The sequence below is a fragment of the Hydra vulgaris genome, chromosome 06, assembly GCF_038396675.1.
Source record: "Hydra vulgaris chromosome 06, alternate assembly HydraT2T_AEP".
NCBI lineage: Eukaryota > Metazoa > Cnidaria > Hydrozoa > Anthoathecata > Hydridae > Hydra > Hydra vulgaris.
This window is the reverse complement of record NC_088925.1, coordinates 30,459,810-30,478,159: the sequence shown is the minus strand read 5'-3', so window position 1 is coordinate 30,478,159 and position 18,350 is coordinate 30,459,810. Positions and strand designations below refer to the sequence as shown.

Genomic DNA, 18,350 nt, shown 5'->3' with positions numbered 1-18,350 from the left:
TAAATTTTTCATGCTTGTATTTTGGCAGTGAAGTTTTGTTTGTCAGAATAATTTGGGTATTTAATTGATTCACTTGTATTTGTAATATTTCTTCACTCTTTTACCAAAAAAAAAAACAAAGTTTGTAACTTTTAGCTTTTTCTCAATTTGACAAGCCTGGATACATTTCAAATAAACAATAAATTTTATTTACCATATATATAGATTGATTCTCAAACTTTTTTTCCTGAATTATTTTGTTCAATGGATAAGCGTTTTCAATGGCTTATTAATTGAACAAGCTAAATAAGAAGCTTAAGTTCATAGTAATTTTCTTTTTTATGTGAAAGATTTTTTTTCTGATTTTTAATTTGCATCAAGGACATGTTAATAAATTTAAATTTGAATTTCTTTTTTTTGTTAATAACTACTATCATCATTTATTTTTTATTAAAATATTTATTTAAATTGAATGATCTATTTTTTATTTAAATATTTATTTAAATTGAATGATTTATTTTTTATTAAATTAGTTATTTAAAATTGAATGATTTATTATTTAAATCTTTATTTAAATTGAATGATTTATTATCTATTGAAATATTAGTTTAAATTAAATGATTTTTTTAAATTTAAATATTTATTTAAATTGAATGACTTTTTTTAATTTAAATATTTATTTAAATTGAATGACTTTTTTTAATTTAAATATTTATTTAAATTGAATGATTTATTATCTATTCAAATATTTAAATTGAACAATTTATTATTTATTGAAATATTCATTTAAATTGAATTATTTATTATCTAATGAAATATTCATTTAAATTGAATGATTTACTATTAATTTTATTTCATTTTTTAATATTATTATTATCTTATAATTATACAAATAGAGTAGATGTTATCTAAGGTTATAATTATACAAATATAGTGATTAGGCTTAATAAATAAGCCTATCAACCTTTTGTTTGTTTGTATCTGCTTGTGCCAGTCTAATCATGTATATGTACTTGTACATTTGATGTTCCCAATATGCATCTAGATGTTTTTTAAATGTTGTGACAGATGTTGAACATACTTTTCAGATGGTAGATTATTCCACAAATTTGTGACTTGCATACTAAAAGTTTTTCTGTATATCTGTCGAACAAAATATTTTTTTCAACTTATAGGCATTACCACAGGTGTTGATGGAGCAACTGAATGGTATTTAATGAGGACACGAAAGGGTTGTAACCAGTGATATTTAAGTTTGAAATATAATTTCTGTTGCAGTTTCAATTCAGTTCTTGTGGTGTTGATTTAATTTCTAATTCCAACTTTACTTATAAAATAATTCTAATTTCAGTTTAAAATCAGTTCTCTTAAAATTAATTTCAGTTCAGTTCTACTTCTTATTTCAGTTCCTAATTCAGTTAATACTTCACTTCTATCAAATTTTTTTGGAAATTTTTAACAGGGTATTAACTTATTAAGTATCATTATCAAAGTTTCAAGACAACAGTATTAAAGCAATTTCTTAACATAATATAATGCAATATAAATAATCAAACAATAATTGTAAAAATTCAATTGAATTGAGATTTTTTTGAAAACTTTTTTGAAATTGAATGAAAATATACACTTGAATTTCAATCACATATTCTTTTTTTAGTTTTATAAAAACTCTTATCTCTAAGATGGGTATTGTGGTTTATTCTCCTCCGTCTAATTGTTATATAGAGGCTACATACCCGAGCCAGCAAAGAAAAGTTCAGCTCACTAGAGAGCATCATCACCCGCTTTGCTGACCAAGAATAATTTAGTTTAGGAAGAAAGAAGAAAGTTAGAGTGAAAGGCAGAAGAGTCGAGTTAGAAAGATAGCATAAAGAAAGAGGTCAGATAATTGCACTAGATATTAGAATATGCAACTTATAAGTGAGAACACAGCGCCAGAGGTTCATCTCTAATAATGTTTTCATCATGTAATTCATTTCATCAACTCTTTAGTGTCTTGAAATATTTTTATTTTTTTGTAACAAAAGATTAAATGTATTGTTGGCGTAAGAGTTTGACTCTTACATCAAAGATATATTTAATCTTTTGTTATAAAAGCATGGCGAACAAGCCAAAGAGCACGTGACCAGATTGGTGGTGAAACATGTGCAACAACAATAAAGGAAATGTATATATACACTTCCTTTATTGTTAAAACAGAAGTTAAATTATTTATTAACTTCTATTTTAACATACATATATAACATATATGTCTATATATATATATATATTATATATGTAGAGTTCCATGCGGTTAATAAATAAATCTTGTTCTAAAAAATCACAACTAATTTTTTTTTTTTTAACAATTAGTCTAATATAGTCTTTAATGTCTTAAAAAAATAATGAAAGAATAAATAAGTAGAACAAGCTATAGATTTTAAAGTAAAAGGAAAAGTGTATAATTAGATTTAAGAAAAAGTGCTTCACTATCATTATTTTTTTAATACCTTGAAGTGATCCAAAATTTTAGCAATTAGTTTTAAATGGGTCAACCGCAAAGCTTGTTTAATATTTTAAGACATCAACATTTAATTTTTATTTATTTCGCGCAATATAAGCAAATTAGTTTCTTAAATAATCATGTTGCATAACGACTGCTTGGAAAGAAAAGTTTGTTTTTTCCATCATTTTAATTTTTTTTTATCCTTGTTAATTATTTACTTAAACTAATTTGCCATTTTAAAGTTTGTTATAATAAAAAAAATCGGCATCAAATACTTGAAAAAAAATCCACTAAACTTCCTGTTGTGTAGCTGACTGCCAAAATTAAATAGTTAAATGTCCCAAATTTTCTATTTTTTTTCAATGCAATAAAATGCTTTGCCAAATATATTTTTAACTTTTATATTCAATTAGAATTTTTAACATTTATATTCAATTAGAAATTATTTGAAATCTAAAAAATAGTCATATAGTCAATTTAAAAAGAACCAGTTGCTTATATATAGAAGATATATATATATACAGTATTGTGAAAAAGTTAAGAACCACAAAAAAAACAAATCATAATTTATTTTTATTTTTAAATTTTTTTTTAACCAAATATATTTTTCTGGTAAAAAGAATGATAATAATAAATTTTAGAAAATAGACAAACAAAATAAAAAATAATAATAGTGATAAAAACTTTTAAACAAATATAAAAAATGTATTTAAAGTTTTATAGGTAATTTTTATTTTAAAAAAATTGTGAAAAAGTTAAGAACCACAAAATAAAAAACGATAATTTTTACCACCTAATACCGCGTAATTCTACCATGAATTTTTAAGCACTCATTTATACGATTTGGCATTGAGTCTATTAAATTCTCTAAAATATGTTTGGGAACATTTCCAAGTATTGCTGGTAAAATATTGCGCAACTCCTCAAGGCTCCTTGGTGCTTTCTTGGCAATCTCTTTATCAAGCCAACTCCAAAGATTTTCAATGCAATTTAGATCTGGGCTATTTGGTGGCCAAGTTAGATGCTCAATATTTTTACTTTCGAACCATTCAGAGACAATTTTAGCACTGTGACATGGTGCATTGTCTTGCTGAAAAATGAACGGAACGCTTTGCTCAAGTGCATCAATTGACGGTAACAAGTTGTTATTTAAAATATCGACATAATAAGTAGAGTTGAGTCGACCATCAAATAATTTACACATACCGAGACCATAATATGTCATGCAGCACCATATATTCCAACCGACCCGCTACCTTGTTTTGTTCTTTGAACGTTACAATCGTGATTATATTTTTCTGAAGGCTGCCTGCGAATCATAATTCGGTTTTTTCGGTTATCAACCTCGATATTCATCTCACCACTGAACATTACTGTCCTCCATTTTTGTTTAGACCATTCTTTGACGCTTTGGCAAAATTCTTTTCGCTTTTTTATATGTCGTTTGGTAAGTCGCGGTTTTAGAACAGCTTTTTTCCATAACATATTGTTAGCTAATAGTTTCCTACGCACAAGTGATACCGAGGCTTGACGTCCATTTGAAAGCTTTTATTCTCTTCTTAATTCATGCGACGGCATAGTTCAATTTTTCTTTGCCAACCTGATTAAAAGGCGATCATCATTGGGTGTCGTCAAACGCGGTCTTCCAGAACGATGGCGATCAACGTAAGATTTCGTCTCTTTGAATCTTTTGATGATTGTTAGCACCGAACTATGTGATCGCTTTACTATTCTTCCAATTTCGCAAGCGGATTTACCTTCCTGGTGAAAATGCACCACTTTTACACGATCTTCATAGGTAATAGCTTTTCTGCTCATTTTTTCAAAAGGAAAGAATTCTTTTTTGTTTGAAATTAAATACTTTTTTTAAAAGTATTTAAAAAAATTAATTTTTTTCAAATGTTTTTATTGGTTCTTTGGTAATTAAAATTGGTTCTCAGGTCATTAAAAGAATATTTAAAAAAAAAGGGAAAAATAAATTTAAAAAGACGTTTCCGCCGCATTTAGCACAAAAAATTCTTTGTGGTTCTTAACTTTTTCACAAAAAAAATATAAAAAAAAATTAACACATAATATTTAATCCTTATTTTTTATAGGTTCTAACTTTCTAAATTAACTAACTTTCAAAAAAAAAATTTTTTCTTTTTTCTCATGCTATATTTAATATGATTGAAAAAAAAAGACTATTTTATTATCAATAGAATAAAAATTAATTAAATTTATTTGAAAAAAAATTTTTTTTTTATTTAGTGGTTCTTAACTTTTTCACAATACTGTATATATAGTCAATCTAAAAAGAACCAGTTGCTTGCGCATCTAATGAAAATAAAAAAAGGTGTGCATTGTGTAAACATTAAAGGATTTTAAAATTCATTTGTAGTTTACTGTTTTTATTACAGCCATCAAGATAAAAAAAAGAAAAGCACTGAATCAAATAAATTACATGAGTAGAAACCATGACAAAAACAAATACAAAGCTCAAGAAAATGCTAAACTTCCAAGACGAGGTGGAAAAAAGATTTTTGAACCACGAAGTCTTTCTCAGAGAGAAAGACTTCGTCGTTATTAAAATTTTTCATTGCAACAATGAAATAAGTCGAATTTCCCCCAGAAAAGCAGATTATACTTCTGTAGTGATAGGAAACAAAAAGATGCATGTTCAAATTCGACACATGTTTTACACCCTAAAAGAAGCTTTTGAAGAGTTTAAGCTAAACCATACAGATATTAAATGAGGCCTGTCAAAATTTTGTCAGTTAAGACCAATTTACATTCAATGTGTATCATTAATTCCTCATAACATTTGTATTTGCATGTTACTGTAACATGTAATACATAAAAACATGCGTTATGCTCTTGAATCTCTTTCTCGGGGTTCAGATGTATTTTTTACAATTAAAATGGGGAACTTCATGATTCTGAACTTTTTTGTGAAAAACCAACAATGTTTCAATGGTATTCTCCTTATATAAGTTTTATAAGTTTTTATTCCTTTGCTATCATGCAATTTTTCGGTGAAAACGGCTCACCTACAGCGCTTGTCTAAAACTTGAAAGTAATGGCATTTACACAATTTGGACAAAATAATTGTTATTGAAGAAAAAAAAGTTTTTATAAAAATATAAATGAAAATTTAAGAGAAAAATGAATTCAAAATTTAAATAATAAAAAGCTTTTTTGCGCGTTGCATAGCTGACTGTTGTCTTTTAACTCTACTTTTGTCAAGCATATAAATCGTACACACAGATTAAGGGTGCCAGAAGTCAAAAATTATGAATATTAAATTATGAATGTCATTTGATAATATGTTATGTGTTGTACATGGTGACAAAATACCAAAAGTCTAAAACGAATGTTTACAAAATGACAGATACAAATGGCACTTTTATTTGGAAAAAATATTAAAAACTTAAAACTTCAACCCTGATTTTCTCAGTTCGACACTTTTTGACTTGTGGCACCATTGATCTGGGTGTACGATATATATATGGGCAATTTTTAACTTACGTTACACGCTCAACAACTTTATCAAATATTTGCATATTTAAACAGTGAATTAAAATTTTAGCTATTTTGTATGAAAGCTATTAACCTAAAGAATAAAATAAGCTAAGAAGTTTTGAGTCTGGCCAAAAGAGAGCAAACTTATTGCTGAAAATGCCACTTAACTTACATTACATGGAAAAACAAGGTAAAAAAATTGCTTCAACTTTTAGGTCTGATTTCTGTGAATCAGTAAAGCATATTAAAAACTGTATTTGTATTAAAAACTTTCACAAGATGTTGAAAATTCTATAGTAATTTATAAAATATATAAAAATTTCAGAGGTGACCAGCGAAGGAAAATAAACTTGTTTTTTTGATACCATATATTTAACTTACGTTACCGAGCAATTATTATCATGGATTTTTTAAATGTATTATTAAGAGTTAGAGTTACATAACAAAAGAATCGCAAAAGATTGAACTCATGCATTCAAAATAATTAACAAAGGAAATTTTAAAAAACTAATGGCACTCTTCCTAAGTGATTTTTTATAACATTAATGAAAGTTATCAAATCGAAAACAGTTTTTCTACAAGACCAAAAGCAACTTTAAAAAATTATTTTAGTATTAAATAAATAAATACATATGTTTACCCACAGCTACTGTGTTTTGCTAGAATAGTGGATAAAACACTTGCTTAGCTGTGCAACAAACTATCATATTAGTAAAAATTTATAATATTGATGTTCAAGAGACTTTAATTTAACATTTAAGAGTTTTCTGGTGGAATAGTTCACCACTCATCATTAAATAAGATTTTAGTTTTTTCTTAAAAATAGTTGTGTTTTTTTTGTCACGGATGTTATTTGGAAGTATATTTTAAAGTTTAGGACCATAGTGGTATAATGCTCGATTACCAAAACAATTGCTGCATTTTATTTCCTTTAATTTGGATATTTTGCTCAATATATTGTTGCAGTTTTTAACAATCTTATTTATTTGTGTTTTTAAAGATAATTCATTATCAAGTATCACCCCTAAACTTTTTGCTGAGTGGACAAATCTAATGCATTCCTTGTTAATAGAAGTGCCTTTAATAATAATATTTTTTTGAATGCTAGGTGGTACCATAATTAATATTTTTGTTTTCGATTGGTTAATACATAAGAATGATTCACTCATCCATTTAGATATGTATTCAAGACATTTTGGTTTATCTAGGACTAGTGCATTATATTGAGATGAAGGAAGGAATGCTTTTAGAGTTTGATGATCATCTGAGTATCTAAATGTTTTAACATTGATTATGTTTCGATATTTGTATAGTGGTCTCATATAGATATTAAAGAGTTTTGAACCCAGAACTGTACCTTGTGGTGCTCCATATTTTACATTTTGGTTCGTGGAATATGAGTTACCAATTTTAACTCTTTGAGTACAGTTAACTAAAAATGATTCAAACCACTTGTGAGCTGAATCAATTATACCTATTTCACTGGTTAATAGTCCAAGTAGTTTTCGCTGATCAATAGTGTCGAAGGCAGCATTTAGATCAAGTAACATTAGTACTGAAGGTGTATGTTTATCAAAGAAATCAGAAATATCATTGGTAAGCTTGAGTAAAAGTGCTTCAGTTGAGTGCTGTTTTTTGTACCCATATTGATGTTCTAAATAAAGATTGTTTGTTGTCATGTGGGAATCAAGACAATTTGAAACTACTCTTACTATTAGCTTGCTAATGAGTACTAAATTAGAAACTGGTCTATAATTTTTGAATTCTTTATTATTGGAAGTAATGTAGCACTTTTTAGACAACCCATGCTGCTTGATTCTAGCGATAGGTTTACTATTTCAACCCATATATGTATAAATGTTTGCAAATTATTCCCTAGTAGATATGCTGGAATTGAATCATCAGAAGAATATTTTACTCCGAATGACATAGTAATTGTCTAAACTTCTTCGTATGTCGTTGGATCAAAATTTCTTTAAAAACTGCTCATTATAATCTGATATTTTTTCTTTTGTTTGGGATAGTTGAAGACCAGACCTTAGTTTTCTGATTGTTTCAGTAAAATAATTATTTAAGTTGTTAGCTAGTTCTTTATCTGAATCGGCTGTTCCTAGTACATATTCTTGAGTTTTATTTAGTAGTTTACTTGTAGTGTTTTTATTTAATAGTTTAAAGATATATGTTCTTTTTTTCATATAAGCAATTATTGTTGTTTTTTTCCTGAGGCATTCTTTTTTGTCACTTTCATTTTTTGTTCTCCTAAACAATTTTTCTGCTTTTCTTCGTTTTTGCCTTAGTTGAATATATTCTCCGTCAAACCAAGGAGCTGTTTGGACTATTTTTATTTTTTTTAAGGGGCATTTTTCTGCACAGTCTCTTTCAATATTTGGTTAAATATGGTTATTTTGTCTTTTGTATTTTCAGTTAATGATATTTCTGGTTTATTTCTTGATATTTCATTGTTAAAGGACTGCATGTCCACTATTTTTAAGTTCTTGTATGTGATAGCTTGGTGTAATTTTTTTTCTATTTCTTGTTCTACTTTAGAATCGGTGAGGAAATGATCACTCAAATCTAAGTCTGTTACAGCGAGTATAACTACTGGTATTTAATCTGGCTTGTTATTTAGTACATCTAGTATGTGTCCCATTTTATGAGTTGGTTCATTGACATGTTGTGTTAGATTTAGTACATCTAGTATTTCTTTGAAGCATTTGCTAAATAGTTCTTTAGTATCTAAGTGTATGTTTATATCACCTGCTATAATGTATTTGCAACCTGTTGATAATATTGTTTCAAGTAATTCCATGAATTCATCCAGAAATGTTATGTGAGAAACAAATAGTCTATAAATGCAAATTTAAATTAGTGATCTTTTGGCTACAGTAATTTTTACACACACATGTTCAAAGGAGCGAAACTGTTTATTTGATAGTTGTTTGTGCTTAATTGATCGTTTTAACATAATTCTTACCCCACCACCATTTTCTTTATCTCTCTCTTTTCTTATTTTGTGCCGAAAAACATAACCATAATTTTTTATCATTGCTGTTGTATCATTGTTTTCAGAAGTCATCCATGTTTCAGTAATAAAAACTGGATCCCGGTTAAGTATTCCATTACATCTGGAAGTTTATTAGTAAGAGAGCAAACATTCCATAGTGAGCATAATTTATGCAGGTTTTCAAGTTAATTAAAACTTTATTAATACTTATTTGAGTCAATTAAATAAGAAAATTTGGTTTGTCGAAGTTTTTACTTACACTTCTTACGTTTATGTGTATTGCCTTATTTTCATTAGCTTGAATTTATAAAATGCTGCAAAGTATTTACATTTAAATCCTTTAAAATATTTTTGAAGTAAAAACTGCCATCACAGTTTAGGTGGGAGAGGAGTATATGTGATCATTTGTGACAGGAGGGAAGATGTTGAGAATGGACAAATTTAGGGTGACTTTAAAACTACATGCATTTACTTTAGTAAATGCATGTAGTTTTAACTTACATTAGACAAATTCAATTAGAATTGCCAATATATATATATGCATATTCAAGTGGAATTGCCAATATATATATATATATATGCATATATATATGCATATATATATATATATATATATATATATATATATATATATATATATATATATATATATATATATATATATATATATATATATATAGATATATATATATACATGTATATATATATATATATATATATATATATATATATATATACATATATATATATATATATATATATATATATATATATATATATATATATATATATATATATATATATATATATATATACATATTCAGGCCTTGTTATGAGACTTCGCTGCGTAACGAAAACGCATTTCTTAACTCAGCAAATATAATTTGTATTGTTAGAAGTTATATTGCGTCACTAGTGTATTTTAAGCATCAATTGTAATTAAAGTTATTTTATTGACACGTTAAAAATCATACAGACAGTTTTTTTTTTCTCACTATAACAAAAGTTACAAATAAAATCTCAGTTCTTATTTGAAAAATCTACTTACAAATTCTACTTATGGATGATTATATCATTGGTTTATTTCTGCTTAAGAATTGTCACGTTAATCTTACGTGAAACTTATTGCAAAATTGCAAATGAAAGGGGGCTTGATGATAAGACTACATTTAGTTCATTTTTTTCAAATATGAACTAAATTTTATTTTGAAAAAAATATTTTTTTCATAAAATGTAACATTATATTTGTTTATTTTCTTATAATTTTACAGTTGGTTTTTGGTTATTTTATTAACTGTTATTAAATTTTTTCTTATTTTTTTTTGTGAACTCTTTTTAATAGTGTTTTTAAACAATAAAGAGTTTTATCAGTTACCGATAACATATTTGTGATCATAGTTTATTTTCATAAATTAAACGAACGTCATTTAAACTTTGTAAATGACATATATATATGGCATTTACAAAAAATCATGCAGCAGCAATCTTCAATTTACTATCATTTAATTCTAATCAATATAAATATTTTGTTAACAAAGAACGGTATGCATTAGCAATGTTATCAAAGAATAAATTAACTTTGAAGCAAAATCACACATGAAGCAGATAGTTACTAGATAAATGAACTTTAATTTCTGGGAAAACATAGGTTTTAGCAAGATAAATTTTTATTTAAATAATATTTTATATATTAGTAAAGATTTCCAGAAAATTACAGGATTGCATTATGTATCAAAGAGTCAAATTTAAATACAGTTCATATATGGCCATTTAAATGCAGTTCATGTATGCTCATGCATGGAAGTCATGTGCAGAGTTTACCAATTTTGTCAAATTCATGTAGTTAATTTTATGAAAATTAATTAATTGGAGTGTTTTAAGTGATACATTAAACCCCTACAGCTCATATTTATCATATTTTCAATGAGAAATAGTATTCATCAAATTTTTCTAGCTGGAGTATAGCATTTAGAAAATTATTGTATATTTTCCAAACTATTTGCAAAATTAACACACACACAAAAAAAAAATAATTAAAAACATATATATTTAAACATTCAGGTAGCCTAACTTATGATTAAAATATTTTTGTTATTTTTTTAAACGTCTTCACTTCCAACAAGGCTGCAAGCAACCACTAATTAGAGTAGGAAGTTACTGGAAGAGAAAAGATGAAGATTGTAGAGCAAGATAATGATTAACAGATGACTTAAAAAATTGCAAATTATATGAATCAGGAAAGCAAGATGAAGGAAGCGAATCCCAAAGAGCTGATGTTCGAGGAAAAAACTAGATGAATAAAAGTTTTTGGAGCACTTAGGAACATTCACAAAAAAAGGATGAGACTTAATTGAATGACAAGTAACACAAGAATGAACTTTAGTAACACAAGAGATGCTAGCTCTTTAGAGCAGTGCCCATTATAGTCTGTGTAGAGAAGAGAAAGAGAAGCAGCATTACGATGATGTGATAATGGTTGGAGGTTGGCTGCAAGAGCACGTCTAACTATGTTTACAATGCATTTTTGCGCCTTGTCTAAAAGAAAAAGGGCATCATTAGAAGGTCCACCCCAGATATGGCAACAGTATTCCATACAAGGCTGGATTTGAGATTTTTAGTGATAGAGAATAGAATCTAGAGTAAGAAAGTGTTGAGCACGATAAAGAGATGCAACCTTAGCAGATGCTAATTTTGCAATGGATTTGATATATGGTTTCCAAGAAAGATCAAAAGTAAGAGTTAATCCAAGGAGGTGAAGGGTAGATGACTCATCGAGTACATTAATATTCATAAATATAGGAAGATCTAAATAATTGGGATAACGATTGGCTGAAAAAATTGAGTTTTATCTGAATTAAAGTTCACCAGCTACTGTGAGCCCCATGCTGTAGTAGAAAAACTCAATAGCCCCCTCTAAGGAATCAGAGAGTGTTGACTTCTTATCATGACAAGAATAAATGGTAGTATCATCAGCGAACAATGCCACATTAGATTTGAGAATATCTGGAAGATCGTTAATGTAAATTAAAACTAGTATAGGGCCAAGAATAGAACCTTGAGGAACCCCTGAAGTTACAGAATAAGAAGAAGAGTGCTGTCCATCGAGGACAACTTTTATATTACGATTGGAAAGGTGGATTCAATAATCTTAAAGATGTTGCCAGATACACCATAAGAAAAACGCTTATGGAGAAGACCAACATGCCAAACTTTATCAAAAGCTTTAGAAATGTCAAGAGCAATGGCCTTAACCTCTCCACCTTTATCTAATGCACCATAAAACCTATCCATTATTACTGTTAGCAAATCAGCTGTAGAACAAGAAGATTGAAATCCATATTGATGATCAGAAAGTAAGTTATTAGATTCAAGATGAGAGATTAAGTGTTTGTTAATTAAAGATTCAAAAACCTTGCTTATGATAGGAAGAATACTAATGGGACGGTAGTTAGACGAATCAGATTGTTCTCCAGAATTTTTGAAAATAAGGATAACAGATGCCGCTTTCCAGCAGGCTAGAAAATAAGACTCTGATGAGCACTTGTTGAACAGTTTTGAAAGTATAGACGACAGTTCTGGAGAACACTTCTGCAAGACTATAACAGGTATGTTGTCCAGGCCACAAGCTGTAGAAGAGTCTAAGCATGAAATCACTTTAGATACAGAAGCTGGAGTATTTATAACTTGTATGATTTATATATGGAGTATTTGTAATTTGTATAATAAAGTATGTTATAATTATTTTTAAGATAATCATAAAAGTATGCATATTGCGTTGAGTCCTTCTGTTTCTAATTGTAAAATCAAAGAAGAAAAAATCACACAAAAAAATGAAAATGCTACTTGAAATAAAAAAAAGGGAGATTTAAGCCCAATTTTATTGACTTTTATGGATGTATTCAATGGATACATACACAGAGCCTACTCAATATGCAGTAAGAATCATTTACAAGAAGAGATAAATTTCTTGATTTATTTTTTACTTAGATTAGTTTACTGAGATTAGTTACAATGTAAAGCATCAACGGCTGAAAAATATCAAAGTATTAACAGTGCCATGTTGCGCATGGGTGGTGTCCCTGTTTGTATTTTTGGTGTGCATTGCGGAGGCCACATTTGGAGCCCTTTGTTACGGCTTAGGGTTTATTAGTAGTAATGAGGCAATTGCTTGGGCTATTAAACAGTGTTCTGAGTACTATCTATGCTTTGAGTCAAGTTCTTCAATCTAATTTAAAAACGAATAAAGTACCAAAAACTATAAAACACAACAAACCATCATCATCACCAAGTTCTCTAAACCTATCATTCACTAATATTCGTGGTCTTCAAAGTAACTTTTCTTCTGTTGAGTCTTATCTCTCGCAAAGTTCACCAAACCTACTTGCTTATTGTTAGACTAATTTGAGTTCAGCTGTCTCATCTTATGATATTAGTGTTGATAATTATCTTCCTTTAATTCGTAAAGACTCGAATAGTCACATGCTTGGCCTGGGCATTTACATTTGTCGTGAAACTAGGTTTGAATCCACAGACTATTCTTTCATGTGCTTTCGTTTACCACCACTTCACTCTATTGCCTTTCTCTTTGCTCTATATCGCTCTCCTTCACCTCAAGACTGCACTCTTTTTGATGTTATTTCTGATCATATTGACCAAGCCCTCTCTCTTTATCCATCAGCTAATATAGTTGTTGTCGGTGACTTTAATGCTCACCACTCTGAATGGCTTGGCTCTAGTGTCAGTGATTCTGCAGGCATTAAAGCCCACAACTTTTGCCTTTCTCAATCCCTAATTCAAATAGTCAACTTTCCAACTCGCTTTCCTGACAATCCAAATCATTTACCTTCTCTACTCGACTTATGTATTGTTTCTGATCCTAGTCAGTGCTCAGTTTCTCCACATTCACCCTTAGGTGCTTCTGATCACAGTTTAATCTCTCTAAAACTAATATCTCATTCTTCTTCATCACCAGAATCCCCCTATTATTGTACCTCTTACAACTACAGTAAAGCTGACTGGGATTCTTTCCGTGGCTTTCCTCACGCTGTGCTGCTGCGATTGCCAATCGAAACCGTTACTTCCATATTTATCAGCAAAACAATTCTCTAGAAAACAGACGCCTGTATATTACTGCTAGAAACAATTGTATAAAGGTTTTGTCTAACGCCAAAACCCGCTATTCTCAGGTCATGAAATCTCGTATCTCCTCTCAAAAATTAGGCTCTCGTGACTTCTGGAGAATCTTTAATAATATCAATAAGGGCAAATCTATAATTCCACCTCTCTTGTATGGTTCAGACTTTGTCACCTCACCTAAAGACAAAGCGTAATTGTTTGCTAAAAACTTTTCATCAATATCATCTCTTGATATTGCCATCTACTTGATATTGCCAACAAACAGGTTGATCCATTGCTTGACATTCATATCACTCCAGCATCTGTATCTACAGTGATTTCCTGCCTAGACTCTTCTACAGCTTGTGGCCCGGACAACATACCTGTTATTGTCTTGCAGAAGTGTTCTCCGGAGCTGTCGTCTATACTCTCAAAACTATTTAACAAGTGCACATCAGAGTCTTGTTTTCCAGCCTGCTGGAATGCGGCATCCGTTATCCCTATCTTCAAAAATTTTGGAGAGTGATCTGATTCGTCTACTACCGTCCCATTAGTCTGATCCTATCATAAGCAAGGTTTTCGAATCTTTAATTAACAAACACTTAATCTCTGATCTTGAATCTAATAACTTACTTTCTGACCATCAATATGGATTTCGATCTTCTCGTTCTACAGCTGATTTGCTAACAGTAATAACTTATTGGTTTTATCGTGCATTAGATAAAGGTGGAGAAGTTAAGGCCATCGCTCTTGACATTTCAAAAGCTTTTGATAAAGTTTGGCATGCTGGTCTTCTCCATAAGCTTTTTTCTTCTGGTGTATCCGGCAACATCTTTAAGATTATTGAATCTTTCCTTTCCAATTGTAGTATAAAAGTTGTCCTTGATGGACAACACTCTTCTTCTTATTCTGTAACTTCAGGGGTTCCTCAAGGTTCTATCCTTGGCCCAATACTCTTTTTAATTTACATTAACGATCTTCCAGATATACTCACACCTAAGGTGGCATTGTTTGGTGATGATACTACCATTTATTCTTGTCGTGATAAGAAACCAACACCCTCTGATTGCTTGGAGGGGGCATTTGAGCTTGAAAAGGATCGCACTTCTGCTACAGCATGGGGCTCACAGTGGCTGGTGAACTTCAATACAGATAAAACTCAATTTTTTTCAGCCAATCGTTATCGCAATAATATAGGTCTTCCTATATTTTGATGGTGATGTACTCGATGAGTCATCTACTCTTCATCTTCTTACTTCATCTTCTTACTTCCAATCTTTCTTGGAAACCATATATCAAATCAGTTGCAAAATTAGCATCTGCTAAGGTTGCATCTCTTTATCGAGCTCGTCACTTTCTTACTTTGGATTCTATCCTCTATCTCTATAAATCTCAAATCCAGCCTTGTATGGAACACTGTTGCCATATCTGGGGTGGTTCTTCTAATGATGCCTTTTCTCTTTTAGACAGGGTGCAAAAGCGCATTGTAAGCATAGTTGGACCTGCTCTTGCAGCCAACCTCCAACCATTATCACATTGTCGTAATGTCGCTTCTCTTTCTCTTTTCTACACATACTATAATGGGCACTGCTCTAAAGAACTAGCATCTCTTGTGCCATCTACTAAAATTCATTCTGGTATTACTCGTCATTCAATTAAGTCTCATCCTTTTTCTGTGACTGTTCCTAAGTGCTCTAAAAAGGCTTACTTGTCTAGTTTCTTTCCTCGAACATCAGCTCTTTGGAATTCGCTTTCTTCATCTTGCTTTCCTGATTCATATAATTTGCAATCCTTTAAGTCGTCTGTCAATTGTTATCTTGCTCTACAATCTTCATCTTTTCTCTTTCAGTAATTTCAAACATTAATTAGTGGCTGCTTGTATTCTTGTTGGAAGCAAAGATGTTTAAAAAAAAATCACATAACAAGTTAAAAACGCTATCAACATCTGGAAATAAATCAATATTACCATACAAAACCCTGATGATCTCCAAGGTTTGGTGATGTTAATTTAACATTACATCAAAATACTTTTGGAATCCATTTTTCTCATGTATATGTAGAAGAAGCCATATTATAGTTGACAATACATAGCTGACAAATTTTAGCTTTTTGTAGTAACAGTCGGTTACTTTTATTATCATATTTTATGCTGATGATGCTGGCGGCTGTAATTCAGTAAAAAATTTAAATGAATTTACAGTATTGAGAAAATTTGTACATCTGATATTTTAATATAACTATTGTTAATTTTTAAAATTTGTATCATCAGTATTAAGAGAATTTGTATTCCCTGATGTTTTAATGTAATTATTGTAAAATTAATATAATTTTTATATTTACACTTTGCCGTGTAAAAGCATCTATAATGTACAGTAACTAAACCTATAGCTTATAAGTAACTTTACCTATAATGCAACAATCTATAACTTACAATCACTTTACTCAAAATAAAACTCCTAAACTATTCTTAGTACTATATTATTAAATATTACTAAAAATTACAAAAACCTTAATAAAACCTATTATTAAAAACTTAATAAAACCTCTTTGAAATATTCATTTAATCTGGCCTACCTTTCCCAATCTGATGCAGCTGTAAAGTCATCAATTTCAAAAACATCTGGATCCTAAAAAATTTTTATCACATTTATATAATTATAATGATTATAAAATTTAATATTTATTATTATAGTGTAGTAATCTTTAGTAAGCTGAGTATCATATTGCTGAACATATTATAGGAAATTAAATTCATAATCAAAACATCGTATGCATTTTTAAAAAAGTGTATATATATATATATATATATATATATATATATATATATATATATATATATATATATATATATATATATATATATATATATATATATATATATATATATATATATATATATATATATATATATATATATATATATATATATATATATATATATATATATATATATATATATATACACACACACATATAAAAGTTGAAAAAAAAATTTATTAACTTATTCAAAACTTATGTTTGTAATAGCCAAACTTAGTCACCAATCAAACTAACAGTATTTTAGGTCTTCTGTTAAAAGCTACTTTGTTCTTTAACTATCTTCTTTATTGCATAATAACTCCCAATTTTAACAGTGATTACCATCAGCTTTGTTTAATGTAAATTTTATTTCAAAAAAAAAATAATAATAATAACAAATAAGAGTAAAAATATAAAAATTTATTAATTTTAAATTTTGTAAAAAGGGTTTAAAATTTATAAAATACCGTTTTATAAAACTTTACAAAAATCTTCTCAAAAAATAAACAATTATCATCACAGCTCTTGGAATATTTTCTATTTCTGATTATTCTTTATGTAACAACAATAACAACAACAGCAACAACAACAACAACAACAACGATAACAAAAACAAAAAAAAATAAGAGTATGAATAAAAGATTTTTAGGTAAATAGGCACAAATATTAATCTTAATCCATAATAACTAAGGTAATATTCAACAATTTAACTATAATTCACAGTAAAATAAACGGTTAAACTTGCATTTTATACAAAGTATTTTAAAAAATCTTTAAGCTGATATTCTTTCTATAAATTCAATCCAATAATCTACAGAAAATTAGTTATGCTGATATGAAAAGTTTATACTGAGGGTTTTATCGTAGGTCACAACATTTAAATTTAAATTTAGCATAAGTTGATAATAAAACAATTCTTATATTTTTATGACGAATTAAAGAATAGTCTTATAAAAAATAATGTTAATATTAGGTTACTAAACGTTGATTTTTTGTAAAGCGATTATTATTTTTAACAAACCTGATCACTTTCAGCGGCCATTATTCATATTGACAAAATAATGTAATGCAACGACTTATTGTTTTAACGCTTCCACTACGGTTAATTTTAAGTTCTTGGAATTAATTTATCTTTCACTTTCTTTTTAATTTAACTAAATTTCAATATATTTGGGTCGCTGAATACTGTCAACACAAAAATACTAGCACATAACAATACTGGAATTTAATGATAATTAATGATAAAAATTAATTGAAATTAATGATAAAAATGTCTGATCTGAAATAATATCAAAATTTATATTAAGGTACCAATGTAGATATTTAAGCCTTGTGTATGTTCTACTTTTGTGGTTTATCTAAAAAGTTTTTTTTTTTAATTTTAAGTTTTAAAAAGTTTTTCATTGTTTTTTTCTTTAAAATTTAATTTAAAAAAGCAGGTTTAAAGTATGAATGTGATAGAGGTGT

General features: G+C 28.4%; 1 protein-coding gene across 3 annotated transcripts in view; it reads right to left on the bottom strand.

The window, feature by feature from the left end:
- LOC100212168 (rab3 GTPase-activating protein catalytic subunit) overlaps positions 1 to 18,039 on the bottom strand; it is a 45,433-nt gene extending 27,394 nt beyond the window's left edge. Inside the window, exons 1-2 of one of the 3 annotated variants that reach the window (XM_065799832.1) lie at positions 17,905 to 18,039; positions 16,659 to 16,711 (exon numbers count right to left, since the gene is read on the bottom strand). In XM_065799832.1, coding sequence (XP_065655904.1) covers positions 16,659 to 16,711; positions 17,905 to 17,925 — 74 coding nt within the window. In that variant the 5' untranslated portion in view covers positions 17,926 to 18,039. Of the gene's footprint in view, positions 1 to 16,658; positions 16,712 to 17,085; positions 17,257 to 17,904 lie in introns of those variants that run through there. The other 2 variants (XM_065799834.1, XM_065799833.1) reach the window with 2 other exon arrangements.
- Between the last annotated feature and the right edge of the window lie 311 nt (positions 18,040 to 18,350).